General features: G+C 42.6%; 1 protein-coding gene across 2 annotated transcripts in view; it reads left to right on the plus strand.

The window, feature by feature from the left end:
* Nucleotides 1–22048, plus strand: part of CSMD3 (CUB and Sushi multiple domains 3) — a 1240207-nt gene that overhangs the window by 717312 nt on the left and 500847 nt on the right. For both annotated transcript variants that reach the window (XM_084620231.1, XM_084620232.1), the window contains 2 exons: nt 8935–9117; nt 10080–10406. In XM_084620231.1, coding sequence (XP_084476357.1) covers nt 8935–9117; nt 10080–10406 — 510 coding nt within the window. The remainder of the gene's footprint in view (nt 1–8934; nt 9118–10079; nt 10407–22048) is intronic.

A 22048-nucleotide genomic window follows, 5' to 3' on the forward strand; every position in this document is an offset into this window, starting at 1 on the left:
ATACTACTAATAAAGTTTTAAAACTAACAAAGAATAATCATCTGTCTTCAATTCCTGCTAGTGCTAAACAAGACCACACAATTACATCCCGTTTCAGATTCCTAAATCAACCAATACTATCAGGAAACTACACACAACAGAGTGTGTGTGTGTGTGTGAGAGAGAGAATGAGTGAGGGAGGGTATGTATACACTACGAAATTAGGTCGAATTTATAGAAGTCGGTTTTGTGGAAAGCGTTTTTATACAGTTGATTGTGTGTGTCCCCACACAAATGCTCTAAGTGCATGTAGTCGGCGGAGTGTGTCCACAGTACCAAGGCAACCATCGACTTCCGGAGCATTGCACTGTGGGTGGCTATCCCACGGTTCCCACAGTCTCCGCCGCCCATTTGAATTCTGGGTAGAAATCCCAGTGCCTGATGGGACTAAAACATTGTCGCGGGTGGTTCTGGGTACATATCGTCAAGCCCCCGTTCCCTCCCTCCCTCCATGAAAGCAAGGGCAGACAATCGTTTTGTGCTTTTTTTTTGAGTTACCTATGCAGACGCCATACCACGGCAAGCATGGAGCCCGCTCAGCTAACCATCACCAGATGTTTCCTGGGTGCTGGCAGATGTGGTACTGCATTGCTACACAGCAGCAGTTTATTGCCTTTTGGCAGCAGGCAGTGCAGTATGACTGGTAGCCGGCATCGACATAGTCCTGGGTGCTCTTTTAACTGGGCGCCTGGGCAAACATGGGAGTGACTCAGCCAGGTAATTTCCCTTGTTTCGTCTCATGGCGATTGAGTCCTATGGGCAGTGCACTGTCTTTTAACCTCCAGCTAGCAGAAGATGATGGCTAGTCGTCATACAGCACCGTCTTCTGCCGAGCACCCAGGAGATGATGATGGCTAGCGGTCATACTGCACAGTCTGCTTCCAGCAAGATGTATAAAGATAGAAGAAGTGGCTCAAAACAAGAAATAGACCAGATTTGTTTTGTATTCATTTTCTCCTCCCTCCCTCCCTCTGTGAAATCAACGGCCTGCTAAACCCAGTTTTGAGTTCTATCCTTGAGGTTTTCAGTTCTATCCTTGAGGGGGCCACTCAGTTTCTCGCAAAGCCACCCCCTTTGTTGATTTTAATTCCCTGTAAGCCAACCCTGTAAACCATGTCGTCAGTCGCCCTCCCTCCGTCAGGGCAACGGCAGACAATTGTTCCGCGCCTTTTTTCTGTGCAGACGCCATACCATGGCAAGGATGAAGCCCGCTCAGATCACTTTGGCAATTAGGAACACATTAAACACCACGCGCATTATCCAGCAGTATATGCAGCACCAGAACCCGGCAAAGCGATACCGGGCAAGTAGGCGACGTGATGAGGACATGGACACAGACTTCTCTCAAAGCACGGGCCCTGGCAATGTGGGCATCATGGTGCTAATGGGGCAGGTTCATGCGGTGGAATGCCAATTCTGGGCTTGGGAAACAAGCACAGACTGGTGGGACTGCACAGTGTTGCAGGTCTGGGATGATTCCCAGTAGTTGCAAAACTTTCGCATGCATAAGGGAATCATAGAATATCATAGAATATGAGGGTTAGAAGGGACCCCAGAAGGTCATCTAGTCCAACCCCCTGCTCGAAGCAGGACCAATTCCCAGTTAAATCATCCCAGCCAGGGCTTTGTCAAGCCTGACCTTAAAAACCTCTAAGGAAGGAGATTCTACCACCTCCCTAGGTAACGCATTCCAGTGTTTCACCACCCTCTTCGTGAAAAAGTTTTTCCTAATATCCAATCTAAACCTCCCCCACTGCAACTTGAGACCATTACTCCTCGTTCTGTCATCTGCTACCATTGAGAACAGTCTAGAGCCATCCTCTTTGGAACTCTCTTTCAGGTAGTTGAAAGCAGCTATCAAATCCCCCCTCATTCTTCTCTTCTGCAGGCTAAACAATCCCAGCTCCCTCAGCCTCTCCTCATAACTCATGTGTTCCAGTCCCCTAATCATTTTTGTTGCCCTTCGCTGGACTCTCTCCAATTTATCCACATCCTTCTTGAAGTGTGGGGCCCAAAACTGGACACAGTACTCCAGATGAGGCCTCACCAATGTCGAATAGAGGGGAACGATCACGTCCCTCGATCTGCTCGCTATGCCCCTACTTATACATCCCAAAATGCCATTGGCCTTCTTGGCAACAAGGGCACACTGCTGACTCATATCCAGCTTCTCGTCCACAGTCACCCCTAGGTCCTTTTCTGCAGAACTGCTGCCTAGCCATTCGGTCCCTAGTCTGTAGCTGTGCATTGGGTTCTTCCGTCCTAAGTGCAGGACCCTGCACTTATCCTTATTGAACCTCATCAGATTTCTTTTGGCCCAATCTTCCAATTTGTCTAGGTCCTTCTGTATCCTATCCCTCCCCTCCAGCGTATCTACCACTCCTCCCAGTTTAGTATCATCCGCAAATTTGCTGAACTTTCATGGAACTTTGTGACTTGCTTTCCCCTGCCCTGAGGTGCAAGAATACCAAGATGAGAGCAGCCCTCACAGTTGAGAAGCAAGTGGCAATAGCCCTGTGGAAGCTTGCAACGCCAGACAGCTACCGGTCAGTCGGGAATCAATTTGGAGTGGGCAAATCTGCTGTGGGGGCTGCTGTGATGCAAGTAGCCAACGCAATCAAAGATCTGCCAATATCAAGGGTAGTGACCCTGGGAAATGTGCAGGTCATAGTGGATGGCTTTGCTGCAATGGGATTCCCTAACTGTGGTGGGGCCATAGACGGAACCCATATCCCTATCTTGGCACCGGAGCACCAAGCCGCCGAGTACATAAACCGCAAGGGGTACTTTTCAATAGTGCTGCAAGCACTGGTGGATCACAAGGGACGTTTCACCAACATCAACGTGGGATGGCCGGGAAAGGTACATGATGCTCGCATCTTCAGGAACTCTGGTCTGTTTCAAAAGCTGCAAGAGGGACTTTATTCCCAGACCAGAAAATAACCATTGGGGATGTTGAAATGCCTACAGTTATCCTTGGGGACCCAGCCTACCCCTTTATGCCATGGGTCATGAAGCCATACACAGGCACCCTGGACAGTAGGCAGGAGCTGTTCAACTACAGGCTGAGCAAGTGCAGAATGGTGGTAGAATGTACATTTGGACATTTAAAAGCGCGCTGGTGCAGTTTACTTACTTGGTTAGACCTCAGCGAAACCAATATTCCCACTGTTATTACTGCTTGCTGTGCGCTCCACAATATCTGTGAGAGTAAGGGGGAGAGATTTATGGCGGGGTGGGAGGTTGAGGCAAATCTTCTGGATGCTGGTTTCGCACAGCCAGACACCAGGGCGGTTAGAAGAGCACAGGAGGGTGCAGTGCACATCAGAGAAGCTTTGAAAACCAGTTTCATGACTGGACAGGCTATGGTGTGAAAGTTCTGTTTGTTTCTCCTTGATGAAACACCCCGCCCCTTGGTTCATTCTGCTTCCCTGTAAGCTAACCACCCTCACCTCCTCCCTTCGATCACCGCTTGCAGAGGCAATAAAGTCATTGTTGCTTCACATTCATGCATTCTTTATTCATTCATCACACAAATAGGGGGATAACTACCAAGATAGCCCTGGAGGGGTGGTGGAGGAGAGAAGCTCCAGGAGGGGTGGTGGAGGAGGGAAGGACAAGGCCACACAGCACTTTAAAAGTTTAAAACTTTAAAACTTATTGAATGCCAGCCTTCTCTTGCTTGGGCAATCCTCTGGGGTGGAGTGGACGGGTGGCCAGAGGGCCCCCCACCGCGTTCTTGGATGTCTGGGTCAGGAGGCTACGGAACTTGGGGAGGAGGGTGGTTGGTTACATAGGGGCTGTAGCAGCAGTCTGTGCTCCTGCTGCCTTTCCTTCAGCTCAACCATACGCTGGAGCATATTGGTTTGATCCTCCAGCAGCCTCATCATTGAATCCTGCCTCCTCTCATCACGCTGCCGTCACCTTTCAGCTTCAGCCCATCACCTCTTCTCCCGGTCATTTTGTGCTTTCCAGCACTCTGATGTTGTCTGCCTCCACGCATTCGTCTGTGCTCTGTCAGTGTGGGAGGACAGCATGAGCTCAGAGAACATTTCATCATGAGTGCGTTTTTTTCGCCTTCTAATCTTCACTAGCCTCTGGAAAGGAGAAGATCCTGTGATCCTTGAAACACATGCAGCTGGTGGAGAAAAAAAAAAGGGACAGCGGTATTTAAAAAGACACATTTTCTAGAAAAATGGCTCCACTCTTTCAGGGTAAACCTTGCTGTTAACATTACATACACAGCACATGTGCTTTCGTTTCAAGGTCGCATTTTGCTTCCCCCCACCACGTGGCTAGCCCCTCACCCCTCACTCCTCCCTGTGGTTAACAGCGGGGAACATTTCTGTTCAGCCACAGGCAAACAGCTCAGCAGGAACGGGCACCTCTGAGTGTCCCCTGAAGAGAAGCACCCTCTTTCAACAAGGTGACCATGAATTATATCACTCTCCTGAGGATAACACAGAGAGATAAAGAACGGATGTTGTTTGAATGCCAGCAAACATACACTGCAATGCTTTGTTCTACAATGATTCTCGAGTATGTGCTACTGGCCTGGTGTGGTAAAGTGTCCTACCATGGTGGACGGAATAAGGCTGCCCTCCCCAGAAACCTTTTGCAAAGGCTTTGGGAGTACATCCAGGAGAGCCGCAAATGCCAGGGAAAATTAAACACTAAACATGCTTGCTTTTAAACCATGTATAGCATTTTAAAAGTTACACTCACCAGAGGTCCCTCTCCGCCTGGCGGGTCCGGGAGGCAGCCTTGGGTGGGTTCGGGGGGTACTGGCTCCAGGTCCAGGGTGAGAAACAGTTCCTGGCTGTTGGGAAAAGCGGTTTCTCTGCTTGCTTGCTGTGAACTATCTACAACTTCATCATCATCATCTTCCTCAACCCCCAAACCTGCTTCTGTGTTGCCTCCACCTCCATTGAAGGAGACAAACAACACAGCTGGGGTAGTGGTGGCTGAACCCCCTAAAATGGCATGCAGCTCATCATAGAAGCGGCATGTTTGGGGCTCTGACCCGGAGCGGCCGTTCGCCTCTCTGGTTTTCTGGTAGGCTTGCCTCAGCTCCTTAAGTTTCATGCGGCATTGCTTCGGGTCCCTGTTATGGCCTCTGTCCTTCATGCCCTGGGAGATTTTGACAAATGTTTTGGCATTTCGAAAACTGGAACAGAGTTCGGATAGCACGGATTCCTCTCCCCATACAGCGATCAGATCCCGTACCTCCCGTTCGGTCCATGCTGGAGCTCTTTTGTGATTCTGGGACTCCATCATGGTCACCTCTGCTGATGAGCTCGGGCCAGCGTGGCAAGCTGCAGGTGACCATGCAAACAGGAAATTGAAATTCAAAAGTTTGTGGGCCTTTTCTTGTCTACCTGGCCAGTGCATCTGAGTTGAGAGTGCTGTCCAGAGCGGTCACAGTAGAGCACTCTGGAATAGCTCCCGGAGGCCAATACTGTCTAATTGTGTCCACAGTACCCCAAATTTGACCCGGCAAGGCCGATTTAAGCGCTAATCCACTTGTGTGGAGTAAGGAAATCCATTTTAAGAGTCCTTTACTTCGAAAAAAAGGGCTTCATCGTGTGGACGGGTGCAGGTTTACATCAATTTAACGCTGCTAAATTTGACCTAAACTCCTAGTGTAGACCAGGGCTGAGAGAGAGAGAAGAAATACCTATGGTAATGCCCCTTTAGAGATATAAATGGGTGGGGGTATGCTTTGTGCTGGTTTGGTTTTGTTTAATTTTAAATCATTAGTACACGTAACACTTTGCTTAACTTAATCCCAGTTCTCACAATAAAATAAAATACAAATTTAGAGATATAAATACTAAAAATCAACTGGAACCGCCATGTGGCACTGAAGAAAATAGCATGTTTTTATGTTATGCCAATGACATCTTCTAGGAGCTCTCAGAATTGACCAGGCAGGATTTCTAATCCTTTCAGATAGTGATAGTGATATTCAAGAAAAAGCAGAGGAAAATCAAGGTGGACCAGCTCACAGCAACAACCCTGATCGAGAGTTCAGACTCAGATGTTAGATATTGCAGAACCTGTGAAAACTTTTGTTATTTAGGTGAAAGAAAACTTTGTCCAGATGGACCAAAATACCATCTCAAAAGTCAAACAAAGAGAAGACATATTGAAACTATAGTTGAAGTTATATGAAAACACCACTAATTACTGTACAGTGTGAGATTTCTGTGGATTTGGGGAAAGTAGCCAAAGGAAAACGTCATGGGAACAATGTGAAATTTGTCAGATGGAAAAAGAACATTTTTCACACATAAACCTTGTAGTGATGTAAACACTTGGGGTTATATTCCTCTTTGATAAACTCAAGTAATGCCTGTCAACACAACTTGCAAAATTGTAAGGCTTATGGGCAAGTAAGAAATCTATTTGTTTGTTTGTTTTTTGTGTATAATAATTTTATTTCCCCATTATCATCATTGCTGTGGTAAGGAGGGTGAATAGAATTTGTGCCTGAGCTTGTATATTTTCATATGACTGAGTCTTAACATTTATAGGAGTTTTATGTATGAAGGTGAACCTACACCATTTATTGCTGATTCTTTGAATTTTGAATCAATTTTGAAACACCCCATTTTTATATAAAAATATATGGAAAGCAGGTAACCAAATTATAAGGTGTTTAATTTATTTCATTTCCCCTTCCCCTTAATCAAATAGAACAAGATAAATAGAGCATCTATTTAGGAAATACGTTGCGTTATAATACAAAGACAACATTGATTGTGGTTTATGCTCATTATAGAGGTGCCCAACTTAAGAGGCAGGGAAAAGCTATGAAGATCTTTAAATTTGGGAATTTGTACACCCAACTCTTAGGGAAATGTATTACTTATTTGTTTCTGGCAGCACCCACAATTCACTAGGCTCTGTACAAAACCAAAAAAGGGTTCCTATCCTGTAGTATTTATGTTCTAAGAAGGCAGAGTCAGAGCACAGGGGAAAGTCTACAATATAACCCTCCCTCATGCATAGACACACAAAACCCTGCAAAGATACATATGCCAGTAATTCCACTCAGCTCAATGGGAGTACTCATGTGAAATGTTAGATTCAGGCACGTTGGCAGGGCAAAAATGGCCAGGTGATGTTGGCAGTATCCTTATATTACAAAAGAAATATTATTTTAAATAAAACATATCTAGACTTTTCCTCCAAATTTTCCCTAAAATTGGTATAATCAGCTAGCTAGTTTCTTAAAAATGTCAGAGTAGGCATTGATATTCAAGTATAGCATGTAATATTAAATAGCCAACATCATCTAAAAAACAGTTCTAATATTTAGAATAATCAAATTTTTAACATCACATTGCTTACTACAGTTAAAGAACAATCATTTAATCCAAATAATGGTGGTTGCTCTAAGTTCATATAGATGTAATATTGCCAAGATTTGCACAGTATAATAATTTGGGAATATGAATATTAGAACAATACAAAATAACCATGATCCAAGTTAACAATCCTGTGAGAATACCCATTGGAAAGGGAATGGGGGAGATGGGTTTGGTGGAGAGAAACTCCACAAGAATCTCCTTGCAGAGATTTCCTGTGATTGTTCTGTCAGGAGGTTTTCAACCTCCCACACTCTCCCTTGTAGAGTAGGCAGTGATTTTGTCCCTAGTCTTACTGATTTTTCTGATTTGTTTCAAGAGGCCAGGGTTTGTGCATGGATGGCCTGTGCATGTGCAAAAAGTATTGGGGTGTCCTGCCTATATGTGTGTGTGTGTGTAGTGAGTGGGTGGGTGGGTGGGGAGTGGAGTGGAGTCGTGAAAAAATTAATAAAAACTCATCCTGCATTAACTTTATAGTCTATTCCTTGCAGGGCTTGATGGAGAACTAATGCATTTCCACTGTGCATACCCCAAGCACTCCTTAGCCTTAGATAATCTCCTTACTCTGTACTGAGCTCCCCATGGGATCTTGGTTGGGTGCTGGAGATGGCAATGTCACAGAAGTGGGTGAACATTTACGCCATATGCATGGGGGAGATCAATTTAGAGGATCTCTTCCATGCTGATAACTTTGGGGAAAAAAAGATCAAGGCCCATACATACAATATCCTGAAATATTATATCTAGAACTACAGTAGAGCCCAATCTTGCAAATTCTTTAATTATGCTATTAGTCCTTACTAACCTGAATAGGTTCAGTGACTTCAGTGAACTAGTTGTACATAGGGAGGAGAAATGGTCTTTTGGTTAAGGCACTACCCTGGGACTCAGGAGATCTGGGTATGCTTCCTGCCTGTGCTGTATGTTTTCTGTGTGACCTTGGGCAGTTCACTTAATGTAAGTGGCTTGGCTCCCCATGTGTAAAACGGGATAACAGTATTCACTTTCTTTCACACTATGCCTATCTGGTCTATTTAAACTGTGTTTGGGCACAGATGGTGCCTGAGTTTGTACAATGCCTAGCACAGTAGAGCCCTGATCTCTGTTAGGAATTGTAGGCATTATTGTAAAACAAATAATATTTCTCATGTGAACAGAGTTTTGCAGGATTGGGTCCATAATGATTAAAACATATTATAACAAACAATTGTGAGGAGGTAAGTAGAGAGCACTTTGTCCCCCTCTTTATTTTTGAACAGTTTCATGAAATGATACTTGAAGATCTATCTGATCCTGCCAAGATTCATACTTAACATTCATAACGTGATTAGGAGTTTTGTGTACAGAAAGCAACTCAGATTCATGCCCTGTATATTATTAATTGTTATTAATAATAAGCAATGTACTGTGATAGTCATTTGCTCAAAATATGTAATTTTGTTCCAGATGTGAGTGCATGGTTATGGAGAAAATGTTTGATAACTCTAGGAATAAAATTGATATTTATTTGCCGTTTCAACAGAAATTGAAAAGGAAAGCTGTGGGGATCCTGGAACACCATTGTATGGCATCAGAGAAGGGGATGGATTTTCCAACCGGGACATTTTAAGGTTTGAGTGTCAGTTTGGATTTGAACTAATTGGAGAGAAATCCATTGTGTGTCAGGAGAACAACCAGTGGTCTGCAAACATACCAATTTGTATTTGTGAGTACCAAATGCTTTTTTTTAATGCAACATATGTTACACGGCCCTTGAGTAATTAATTACTTGTGTGATTAATTGCAAAGTTAGTGCAATGTAATATTTTTTTTCTGGCATGGAGAATTTATTTTGTTTAACGAGAGCTTCATAATATACTTATGCCAAATATACATTCTATGACCACTTAAAATATTTTTTCTCTTCTTTCCTCTAGCAGTTATTAAAAGGAAGTATTATTATGTGCCTACATATAAAATGTTATTGTTAACATACTGTATTTTCTAGGAGGCTGTATATTTTATGTGTAAGATATTTTTATAGTAACTATTATAAGTTGATGAAATAAATTTAAGTTAGTAGTTGCTGAATTGCAGTCAAAGGCATTTAAATTATTTACAGAAGTTTTCCATGCATTATGCATGAATCATCATATGCATCTCTATGATCATATGATCATATCATATGCATCTCTATGATCATATAAGTTCTTATCATATGCATCTCTATGATCATATAAGTTCTAAAATATATTCATGCATAATGAATTCCATGCATTATGCATGAATATATTTTAGAACTTATATGATCATAGAGATGCATATGATAAGAACTTATATGATCATAGAGATGCATATGATAACAACAACATGATAACAACTGTTGAACATGGATAAATCATGAGGACTGCTGTGATTTCCAGAATCCGTTACTGTTCTATGTTGCCTGGGGTGTTGCTTTGAGCAGGAAGTCTGTAGAGACAAAGGGAGTGCGAAGTTACCTAAAAAAGAAAACCAAATTGATAAGTTCTCCTTTGGCTTCTTAGCTGGTCCCAGAGACATTGGCTTTTTCAGTTGAGATAATAAGCACATCTTAAAGACATTTTAGAAAGAGATGATAATATGAGACAATTCTCTTGAAAATAGGTTCTATTCTGTTCTCTAATTTCCTTCTCTCTCTTTTGATAGTTCCTTGCCTTTCTAATTTCACTGCACCGATGGGAACAGTTCTTTCACCTGATTACCCAGAGGGATATGGAAATAATTTAAACTGCATCTGGACAATAATCTCAGACCCAGGGAGCCGAATTCATCTCTCTTTTAATGACTTTGACTTGGAATCTCAATTTGACTTCCTTGCAGTTAAAGATGGTGACTCTCCAGATTCTCCAATACTTGGTACTTTCACTGGTGCTGAGGTTCCTTCGCATCTTACCAGCAATAGTCATATCTTGCGTCTGGAATTTCAAGCTGACCATTCAATGTCAGGACGTGGCTTTAACATCACTTATAACAGTGAGTAGTCTTTCAATGTGGACTTTTCAAGTACATAAAACCAATTGTGTGGTTTGTCTTCTCCCTGAGTACTTTGCTTGAATCCTGCTTCCCCTCTCTTTGTGTTTTGTCTTAGGGTATTTCTAGACTTCAATCACTGCGATTGCAACTTGAGTAAACATTCTTGTGCTAGCTGTAATATAGTTAGCTTCAGTCCTGGACTAGTGAAACTGGTCAGCTCATGCTTCAGCATAGGCTAGCCCTGAAAGTAATTAGCTAGGGTTATGAGTGGGCTTGTACAGCCTGGCACTGCTCAAACTCACACAGCTGCATTTTCCCAGCTCCAGTACTCAAGCTAGCTAGAATAAAATTAAGTCGGATAAATCTGATCAATCTGCAGTCACGGCCTGTGACTATAGTCTAGACATACCCTTACACTGTCAGTCTGTCAGCCAGGTGGTAATACCAGGCAGGGGACAAGCTGAGACTGCAGCCTACTGTGCAAAACATGCTTTTTATACTATTATCCTTCACTTCCATCCCTCCCTGTTTATCTGTTTCATCCATATCATGTCTTACCATAAATGTAGAATGTGAGCTCTGTCGTGACAACACTGTCTCCTTATTACCCATTTGTACAGCTCCTATTACAATGGGGCCCTGATCCTTGAGGAGTTCCCACCTGCTACGCGGATACAAATAATGTGTTAGCATAGTCTGTATTTCTTATCCTTTGTTGTATTTTGGGCTCCTTCACTACGATGTATTTCTTCTATTGCTTAAGGGCCCGATCCTGCAATCACATAGTATTGAGGCTACTGTTTTACTACCGTGAGTAAAGGTTGAGTTCTCACATCTGAGTTGTTGTCACTTAAGTAAAGCCTAAAGCTACCCCATGTGAGCAAATGTTCACAGGATGGTTTCCTAAGACTTTCATCCTGCAAAGACGTATGAATTTTCTTAACTTTATGCACTGCAAGTTGTCCTGGATCTTTTGCAGGATCGGTGTCTAAGATTGGGGTATAACCACAGTCATAACTATTAATATTTTTCTGAAGGATTTAATTTGCTTGTTTACAACTACTTCTCTGTACTAGGATTACAGCCGAAAAGGGAGATGCAGAGCGATTAGCACATTACAACGTCTTGTTAATTATATTTTTCTCAGGGACAACAGCACTTCATTAAACATTGAAAAAAGCTGATGGTTTAATATTTCAAGGTCTTATAAGTATAGCTGTTAGAAAAGATGTCTATTCATACTGACCTTTGCAAGGGTTCCCTCCCGACTCTGAACTCTAGGGTCTGACCTGCTCAGAAACAGACTATCAGAAAGGTATACTACAAATTGAAGTAGAAAGGGTTTCTGATATTCTGTGAAAGCTCTTGCACATCCTGTTACTGTGTATTCACTGCTTGACTACTGTCAGGGTTCCCTCCCCACTCTGAACTCAAGGGTACAGATGTGGGGACCTGCATGAAAGACCCCCTAAGCTTATTTTTACCAGCTTAGGGTAAAACTTCCCCAAGGCACAAACTCTTTGCCCTTGGAGGGTACACTGCCACCACCGAGTGATTTAACAAAGAATCAGGGAAAGGACCACTTGGAGTTCCTATTCCCCCAAAATATCCCCCCAAGCCCTTACACCCCCTTTCCTGGGGAGGCTTGAGAATAGCATCCTAACCAATGGGTTACAAAGTGATCACAGACCCAGACCCCTGGGTTTTAGGACAATAGAGAAATCAGTCAGACTCTTAAAAGAAACAGAACTTTATTAGAAAGAAAAAAGGTAAAAGAAGCACCTCTGTAAAATTAGAAGGGAAGCTAATCTCACAGGGCAATCAGATTTAAAACACAGAGGATTTCCCTCTGGGCAAAAACTTTAAAGTTACAAAAAGAAAACCAGGAATACACCTTCCTCTCAGCACAGAGAAAATCACAAGCCAAAACAAAAGTAAACTAACGTATTTCCTTGATAGTACTTACTAATTCTAATGGAGTTGGATTGCTTGCTTGCTTGATCTCTCTCCGGCAAGCACACAGAACAGACAGACAAAAGCCTTCTCCCCCCTCTAGATTTGAAAGTATCTTGTCCTCTTATTGGTCCCTTTGGTCATGTGCCAGCCAGGTTACCTGAGCTTCTTAACCCTTTACAGATAAAAGGATATTGTACCTCTGGCCAGGAGGGATTTTATAGTGCTGTATACAGGAAGGTTCTTACCCTTCCCTTTATATTTATGACAGCCTTGCTGAAAGAGTGCTGGTTTTTTTCAACACTGAGCCTAAGCAATTAATAACAATGTGTTTATTGCCTTTCCGAAGTGACACTGGTGGCGAATACTGTCACTAATAAGTTGTCAAAGTGTAATTAAAGTTAAATTAGCTGTGACATATGTCATAGCAACTTGCTATATAAAACTGCTGCCTTTGGTTCTCTATCTCTTTCTATTTCAGACTGTGTCTTTCTTTGACTGAAGTGTCTATTACACATCTTATTAAAACTAAATTTATATGAGATTATTCTATTCCTAGGGATTTATATAAAGGAGATTAATAAATTAAGTTACATTTTCTAGTTTGTTCATATATCTATATATTTTCTTTAAAAGTACATTTGAAGTATCTGAAAGAATTGCAAGCCACCAGTGGAAGATTTTTGTATGTTTTTACACTTGTAGAACTTATAACCAGCCTTAAAAACAAATAAACAAATAAAAAACACCAACTTTCCTGGGAGTCAAGCATGCCAACTTTCATTCCCCAACAATTTTTTATATTAAAGTGATGAATCCTTAAAAGAGGAAAAGACATCCTGAGAAAAGTCCATGCTATTGTATATTAATATGCAAACTATCATATCATTCCCAAGTAGGGTTTTTTTTTTTAGGTAGCAGATTATGTGCAAATTCACATGGGCTCTCCTGAATTTACTGTAAGTATAATGGTGGGGGATGGAGAAAAGATTTGCTCTCTGCCAAGAGCTAGAAAAAGTCCAATCTGAATTGTAATAGGAACCTTTAATTTATAGAGGATTTTTCCATTATGTGTTTGTTTTTGTTTTTCCAAGTGATTAAACCTATTTTTAATTGCTAGGCCATGGGCCTGGTTCTCCTCTCACTTTTACACCTCTTGTACCCTGGACATACTTCAGTGATTTAAATGGAATTGAGCCTGATGAGAGTACAGAATCAGGGACCCTATTTTCAGGCCTGTAGATATTTCATGCACTTGAGACAAGTCTCTATCTCAAAAATTTAGATGGCTCTGTTGAAAAAGAAGAAGAAAGAAAGAAAACCAAACAAAACAGAATTGGAATCTATGAAAAGAAAAAAGGGGAAAAATGGTGGGAAAAGAGAGTGCTTTGATTATGATGTGCCTCAGGACATAGCAATCATTTAAAGTATGTGTGATAATATCTGAACATTTGCTCATAGATGTGAAAACAATGAGAACATTACCTTAGTAACCTCTACTAAATGCATCTATTGGTATATACTTTACAATAATATTGTTTAAAATAATATTTTAAACCTTTTATATATATTAAAACTTAACTTAAGCTTTTCTCCATTTTGAAATAGATTTTAAATGTCTATATTTCAAAATTCTTCTTTATGATTATGTTTAAAGTAGAATTTGTGGGGGGTGGGGGAGGGCGAGGGAGAGCAGAAGGGCGGCTCTTCAGTTAACATTATGCTTGCAAAAGAAAGAAGTGAGAGCAGCCCCACATACCATGTCAATTTTTTCTTCAGTAGTAGCTCGTGTTGCAGTCTGATAACTTACTGAGACATCCTTTCTACAAAGTGTGAGCATAAAAGGTTGCTCTGAAGGCCCATCATAGTGGTATGAAGAAAATTCCTGTTAGTTTGAGTGTATTATTTCATTTGTAGTGTTCCATTTTCCCCTAACACTTATGCTGTATATAAGCCTAATCATTTTCAAAGCCACTGTTTGTTCCCTCTTCCTTTCAATATCATATTTTATTTTGCAGAAAAAAGTACAAAGTGTTCATTCCTTGTAGGCTAAACTAATACCACACTCAAAGGAGGATTTCATTTATGTGTTACTTGAAGAAAGAAAGGCGGTTCCTTATCCACATTTGGGGGGAGTTAAAGGGACCTGCAAGATAAGTACTCAAAACTGATTTCTAAGTAATATTTCTAACTGTCTCTATCTTCTGTGCCATATTTTGAATTCTGTAAATGTGAGATCTCTATATACTGATTTTTTTTTCTGCAATAGCTCTGGTCCAGAGTATTTTTATTGCTTCACTGAAAAGAAACTTTGTTGTGTCACATCCTTTTGGCCTATAGAATTTTTACAGCCCCCATTATAATAAACAAACAACAATTTATGCCCATTCTAGCATATGTCTGTTACTCCTGGGGGAATTCTGCGCCACTGCATGTGTGCAGAATTCACGTCCCCCACAGATTTCTTTGCTTCCCCACAGAAAAATGACTTTCTGACACAGAAGCAAAGGGAAGCTGCAAGAGCAGCCACACACCATGCCCTAGCTATGCAGGTACATCATTTCAGGCACCCGGAGCAGCCGGCAGAGAGGTAAATCACTGCAGGGCAGGGACACCCCAGGCAGTGGCTCCTGCCCTGAGCTGGGATCAGCTACTAGTCCTGCTGGACTGGAGGCAGGAGAGGAAGGGACTTCCTTCTCCCCAGCAAGAAGTAGCTGGGGCTGTATCAGACCTACTCCAAGAAACCTCCCCCAGCTGCAGGAAGCTCAGCATCCTCCCCTGATTCCTGCCCCCATGACTCCTCAGCTGCAGGGAAGAGGGGTTGCTGTTTGAGGAGCTGCTCCCTCATCCTCCCAAGCCCCATATATCTGGACCTTCATACCTCCCCCCGTACACCCAGAAGCCCCCTAGCCCTCCATAGCCAAAGCCCAACCCACTGAACCTCAAGCCCTGCATCTGTAGTCCCCCTACACCCAGACTCCCTGCCTCCAGACCCCCACCCCTGCACCCCAGACCACCTTCCACTGAGCTCCCTGCACTCAACCCCCCACTCCTCCACACTACCCTGAGCCCCCACATCCAGACACCCATGTTACTGACCCCCAACTAGCTGCACCCAGACCCCCACCCCACAAAACCCCACTCCCATGGCACCCAGACTCCACCACTGAGCCCCCCACACCCAGACCCCTCCTCTGAGCCCCAAATACCTTCACCTTGAAGCCCCTACAGAGTCCCATTGCCCCTGCACCTGGAACCCCTTAAACGAGCCTCTGTGCACCGAGATCCCCTACACCTAGACCCCTACAGAGTTTCCTGCACCCAGATTGTCCCACACAGAATCTTCTCACCCCACACCTGGATCCCCCGCACACTGATCCTCTTCACACTTGGATCCTGCCTGATTCAGCCTGCCTGCCCCACACCTGGCACAGAGGGGTAGGGCCCCAAGGTTTTTTCTGTGGCAGGTCCAAGCCCTGTGCTGTGTCGGGGTGGGGTGCAGCCTTACTGCTGAGTCTGTGTCCCAGGTGTGGCAGGCTGCAGGATGATCTCCCACCTTCATGCAGCCAGTGGCCTGTGTTCCCCACTTCCATGCTAGAGCCTCTGCATTTATTTATTGACATTTAAAACTTGCAGCATTTTGCAGAATTTTAAAATATTGTGCACAGAATTTTTAATTTTTTGGCACAGAATGCTATTAGGAGTAGTCTGTATGTCATCTAATGCATTTGGAATCTGATACCGAGTCTATTGAAGTCAGTGAACAGACTCCCAATGACTTCAGTGGACTTTGAATCAGGCCCATAGAGACTGGTAGATACAAGTGATTGGCTAAAGGAATAAAGTGGGATCCACTAAGCATCAAACTGCTCAACCTCAAACAGGACCCTTGGGCCAGATAAACAGAATTCCAGGGAAAACAAAGACCTTTAATTTCCCCCCTATTAGTTTTGATGGTCCCATGTTTACAAGGCTATGCTTTGTTTCATTCTCTGTGTGTGCATTCTCTGTGAGTTAATGGAGCGACAGAGAAATATAGTTAATTTTATATGTTCGCTTTAAAAAATGGAAAAGTGCATGTGAATTTTTTATGAAGTGAAAATTAATGGTTGATCACTGTCCTGGTAAAACCCTCCCTTGTATTTAAAAGTGGATAACTCTCCAGATGGGGATGGGGTTCTGGTCTGCAGATCTCACACCTGTGCGAGTAGTAATACCATCTGCTACTTAACTCTCAAAGTTCACTTTGCTTCTGGTTCAAGCATGACTGACTTCTTTTGTGTAACATCTCTACAGTGGAGAATGGATCCATATCTGTAATACTAACAAATGTGGAATCCTCTTTTACTTTCTTGCATAATACCCCATATTCAGATGCCAGAGTACTGTCCTGGACAGAAGGATAAATCCCTGAAATAGCAAAATGTAATTGGTGTTATGCTGTATGTTGGCATGCTGGTGAGCATAAATGTCATGAAAACCAGATCTACTCTGTATACTATTGATATGCCTGAGCCTTCTTGAGAAGGTTAGGGTTAGGGTGGCTTACGAAAGCTTATGCTCAAATAAATTGGTTAGTCTCTAAGGTGCCACAAGTACTCCTTTTATTTTTACGGATACAGACTATCATGGCTGCTACTCTGAAACCTTCTTGAGAATATATTTCTCACTATCAAATGCTGATTTAAGGATATGCATCTGTGTCTGTCCTTTGTTATAGTATATAATACTGGGGTTATATTAATGTTATAGTAAGTGAAAAAAGGTAGCAGTCAACCTCTTCACTAAAAGTACTGACTGTACATAGTTTGTTGTGGGTGAAAAAAGATCTATTTGCAATCCCAGCAATTCCTGCTTATTTGAATGACATGAAGCCATACAATATATCCATATTTTCATCCCCAGGATTTACGATATTTCCCAAGTCAAAAATTGAACATTTTTATGGCATTTTGTGTTGCCTGATTATTATGGTTCCTACTATTTTTGTAAACAACATCTAAGAAATCTTGCTGCTAAATGGTAAATCATGTACATCAAAACATTCTACTTTGTACCAGTATATCTTTAATGAATGGGAAAATGACATAGATAGGTCTAATTAACTTCTGCCACAATAGCTGCACTTTTTTTTGTTTCCTTAGAACATATAACATTACTACAGTTCTATTTAGCAAGAAATATAAAACATAGTTTACCCTTGCATATGATCTGGTTAAAGGGGTTTAACTAGAAGGCTGTTTGCTATTCAAAAATATCTTCAGTTGAAAGATACTTATGCCATATAGATGGAATATTTGTATACCCAAAGAATCTTAGGAAATATGATGATAGATATAGTATGAGAGCACTAATTAAGTTCAAAACTTTTTAAAATAAATATTCACTGAACTTTTTAAATGAATTTAGTTTGCTTCCTTTTGGGTTTGTTTTCTGTGGAGAACATTTGGCAAGGAGGATTGTGGAAAGTAGATTTCAAAATTGCTTGTGTGTATATCTGTGCGGGAAGTTCTTGAACATTTATGTAATCATGGAAGAGAGCAAAACAATTATTTATTTTGGCCAATCACAATTAAACAACACAGCTTGCATAGTGAATACTGTCAGAGAACTGTCCATGAAAAATCCATGCAATGTAAAAAAAATCACCCAAAAAATCTGTTTTAGTACAAAATAAATTCAGTGAAATTGAGATCTACTTACTGGTATTTTTTAGCAGGAAAAATATGGTGAAATTAATTTGGATGAATTATTTGTTGCATATTATTCTCTCAGATCTAATCTGAAGTCATGCCCATGTATTTTCCTAGTTTTGTGCCCACTCACCAATTGTTCGTTCAGGCCAATTTAACTAACTTGTCTAAATGAGAAGTGTTGTTAGATCTTATAGTGTCAGACTGCTTAACACTACAAGTACCTTCTCTTCAGCAAATTATCCTATCTTGCACCTCCCCAAAATCTCATCCTCCTTCAAGTACACCAAAATACACAAAATAATAATTTACAGTTAATGTTATTCAAGCTGACAGACAGTATGTCCAGTGACGTAAATTTTCCACAAGAAATTGATGCTAAAAGTTGTATGGAATGCTCTTCCATATAAAGAGAAAATCAAAATAAGCCATGAATAACAACTCTGTATGTTTTCTTCTAAGGGTATGGGTCTAAGGATAGTTATGCCCTCCTCTGATGTGTGTGTGAATGAGTGTTTGTTTTTGTACTTTCAACATACAGTTTATTCAGTAACAATAACAATGAGCCATCCTTACTATCTCATATGGACATGTATAGAAAAATAACTCTCCTTTCTGCATTTGCCTTGTAGGTACTGCTTAACCTTTTAATCTGAGGGCTTATCTAAACTAGAAAATTTTGCTGCTTTAATTATACAAATATAATTAAGATGGCAAACTCCATCACAGTGTGGTTACAGCTATACCAGTATAAAAGTCCTTATCCCAGTATAAGTTATTCCAGTTCCTGAAGCAAAAGCAGCTATACCAGAAATAAGACACATTTATACCAGTATTTCTGCTTCCACTCTAGGGGTATGTCTACACTACAAAATTAGATCAATTTTATAGAAGTCGATTTTTAGAAATCGATTTTACACAGTTGGTTGCATATGTCCCCACTAAATGCATTAAGTCGACAGAGTGCGTCCTCACTACCGTGGCTAGCATCGACTTACGGAGCTGTGCACTCTAGGTAGCTATTCCACAATTCCCGCAGTCTCTGCCACCCATTGGAATTCTGGGTTAAGCTCCCAATGCCTGATGGGGCAAAAACATTGTCGTGGGTGGTTTTGGGTACATGTCGTCAGTCGCCCCTCCCTCCGTGAAAGCAAAGGCAGACAATCATTTTGAGCCTTTTTTCCATGCCTATGCCATACCACAGCAAGCATGGAGCCAGCACAGATCAGCTTACTGTCACCGCTGCTGGTGTGTCCTGGGGGCTGCTGTCAGCAGATGGTACAGTAGGACTGCTAACCGTCATCATCCGCTGCAACTCTGCTCTCCGGCTCTTGTAAATGAGCTCAGTCTCAGTAGCAAATTTCTCCATGTTGTCGTCATTCACCGCTTCCGCTGCAACTCTCCTCTCCTGGTGCCATGAATCCACCTTGCAGGTCCTCTTGTCGTTCTGTATAAATATCTATTCTCGTGGCATCCATCATCCAGTGCTACCGCTGCAAATCTGCTCTCCTGCAGACACCATACCACGGCAAGCATGGAGCCCGCTCAGCTCACCGCTGCTGTTGTGAGCATTGTGAACACCTCACGCATTATCTTGCAGTATGTGCAGAACCTGCAAAAGCAGGCAACGAGGCGACGACAGCGCGATCACGATAGTGATGAGGACATGGACACAGACTTCTCTCAAAGCAGGGGACCTGGCAATTTGGGCATTATGGTAATGGTAATGGGGCAGGTTCCTGCCATGGAATGCCGATTCTGGGCCCGGGAAACAAGCACAGATTGGTTGGACCACATAGTGTTGCAGGTCTGGGATGATTCCCAGTGGCTGCAAAACTTTTGCATGCGTAAGGGCACTTTCATGGAACTTTGTGACTTGCTTTCCCCTGTCCTGAAGCGCAAGAATACCAAGATGAGAGTAGCCCTCACAGTTCACAAACGAGTGGCAATAGCCCTGTGGAAGCTTGCAACGCCAGACAGCTACCGGTCAGTCGGGAATCAATTTGAAGTGGGTAAATCTACTGTGGGGGCTGCTGTGATGCAAGTAGCCCACGCAATCAAAGATCTGCTGATATCAAAGGTATTGACTCTGGGAAATGTGCAGGTCATAGTGGATGGCTTTGCTGCAATGGGGTTCCCTAACTGTGGTGGGGCGGAATGCATATCCCTATCTTGGGACTTGACCACCTTGGCAGCCAGAACGTAAACCACAAGGGGTACTTTTCAATGGTGCTGCAAACACTGGTGAATCACAAGGGACGTTTCACGGACATCAATGTGGGATGGTCGGGAAAGGTGCATGATGCTCGCATCTTCAGGAACTCTGGTCTGTTTGAACAGCTGCAGGAAGGAACTTTTTTCTGGTCTGGAAAGTAAGTTCCTTCCTGCAGCTGTTCAAACAAACCAAGTGTCCTACCATGGAGGACAGAATAAGGCTGTCCTCCCCAGAAACCTTCTGCAAAGGCTTTTAGAGTACCTCCAGGAGAGCTTCATGGAGATGTCCCTGGAAGATTTCTGCTCTATCCCCAGTCACGTTATAGACATTTCCAGTAGCTATACTGGCCGTGAATGCATCCCAAGTCTTTAGGGCAAATTACTCATTAAACACACTTGCTTTTAAACCATGTATTATATTTACAAAGGTACACTCACCAGAGGTGCCTTCTCCGGCGTCATGGTCCGAGAGCCCGCCTTGGGAGGGTTGGAAGGGTATTGGCTCCAGGGTGATGAACAGTTCCTGGCTGCCGGGGAGAAGGGATTCTCCGCTTGCCTGCTGTGCGCTATCCTCAACCTCCTCCTCCTCCTCATCTTCCTCATCCACAAAATCCTCATCCCTGTTTCATGAGATTCCCTACTTTCAGGTGTCCACGGACAGTGGTGAGGTAGTGATAGGGCCCCCCCCTAGAATTGCATGCAGCTCATCATAGAAGCAGCGTGTATGGGGCTCTGACCGGAGTGACCATTTGCCTCCTTTGTTTTTTGATAGGCTCACCTGAGCACTTTAATTTTCACGTGGCACTGCTGTGTGTCCCTGTTGTAGCCTCTGTCCATCATGCCCTTGGCGATTTTGGCAAAAATATTGGCATTTCATCTTTTGGAATGGAGTTCTGCCTGCACAGATTCTTCTCCCCATACAGCAATCAGATCCAGTACCTCCCGTTCAGTCCATGATGGAGCTGTTTTGCAATTCTGGGACTTCATGGTCACCTGTGCTGATCAGCTCACCACGCTGGCCAAACAGAAAATGAAATTCAAAAGTTCCTGGGGCTTTTCCTGTCTACCTGGCCAGTTGTCATAAATATAAAGGAAAGGGTAACCACCTTTCTGTGTACAGTGCTATAAAATCCCCCCTGGCCAGAGGCAAAATCCTCTTACCTGTAAAGGGTTAAGAAGCTCAAGTAACCTAGCTGGCACCTGACCAATAAGGGGACAAGATACGTTCAAATCTGGGGGGAATGGGGGAAGGCTTTGTCTGTCTGTCTGTGTGATACCTCTGCCGGGGACAGATCAAGGAAGCAAGCAATTCAACTCCTGTAGAGTTAGTAAGTAATCTAGCTAGAAAATGTGTTAGATTTTCTTTTGTTTTGGCTTGTGAATTTCACTGTGCTGGAGGGAATGTGTATTCCTGTTTTTGTGTCTTTTTGTAACTTAAGGTTTTGCCTAGAGGGATTCTCTATGTTTTGAATCTGACTGCCTGTGAGATTATCCTCCATTGTAATTTCACCAAGGTGCTTCTTTTACCTTTTTTCTTTCTAACAAAGTACTATTTCTTTTAAGAGCCTGACTGATTTCTCTATTGTCCTAAGATCCAGGGGTTTGGATCTGTGATCACTTTGTAACCAGTTGGTTAGGATATTATTCTCAAACCTCCCAGGAAATGGGGTGTAATGCTTGGGGGAATATTTGGGGTGGATAGGAACTCCAAGTGGTCCTTTCCCTGATTCTTTGTTAAATTGCTTGGTGATGGCAGCATACCTCAGCCCAAGAACAAATAGA

Source organism: Lepidochelys olivacea (genome assembly GCF_965140295.1).
Source record: "Lepidochelys olivacea isolate rLepOli2 genome assembly, chromosome: 2".
NCBI lineage: Eukaryota > Metazoa > Chordata > Testudines > Cheloniidae > Lepidochelys > Lepidochelys olivacea.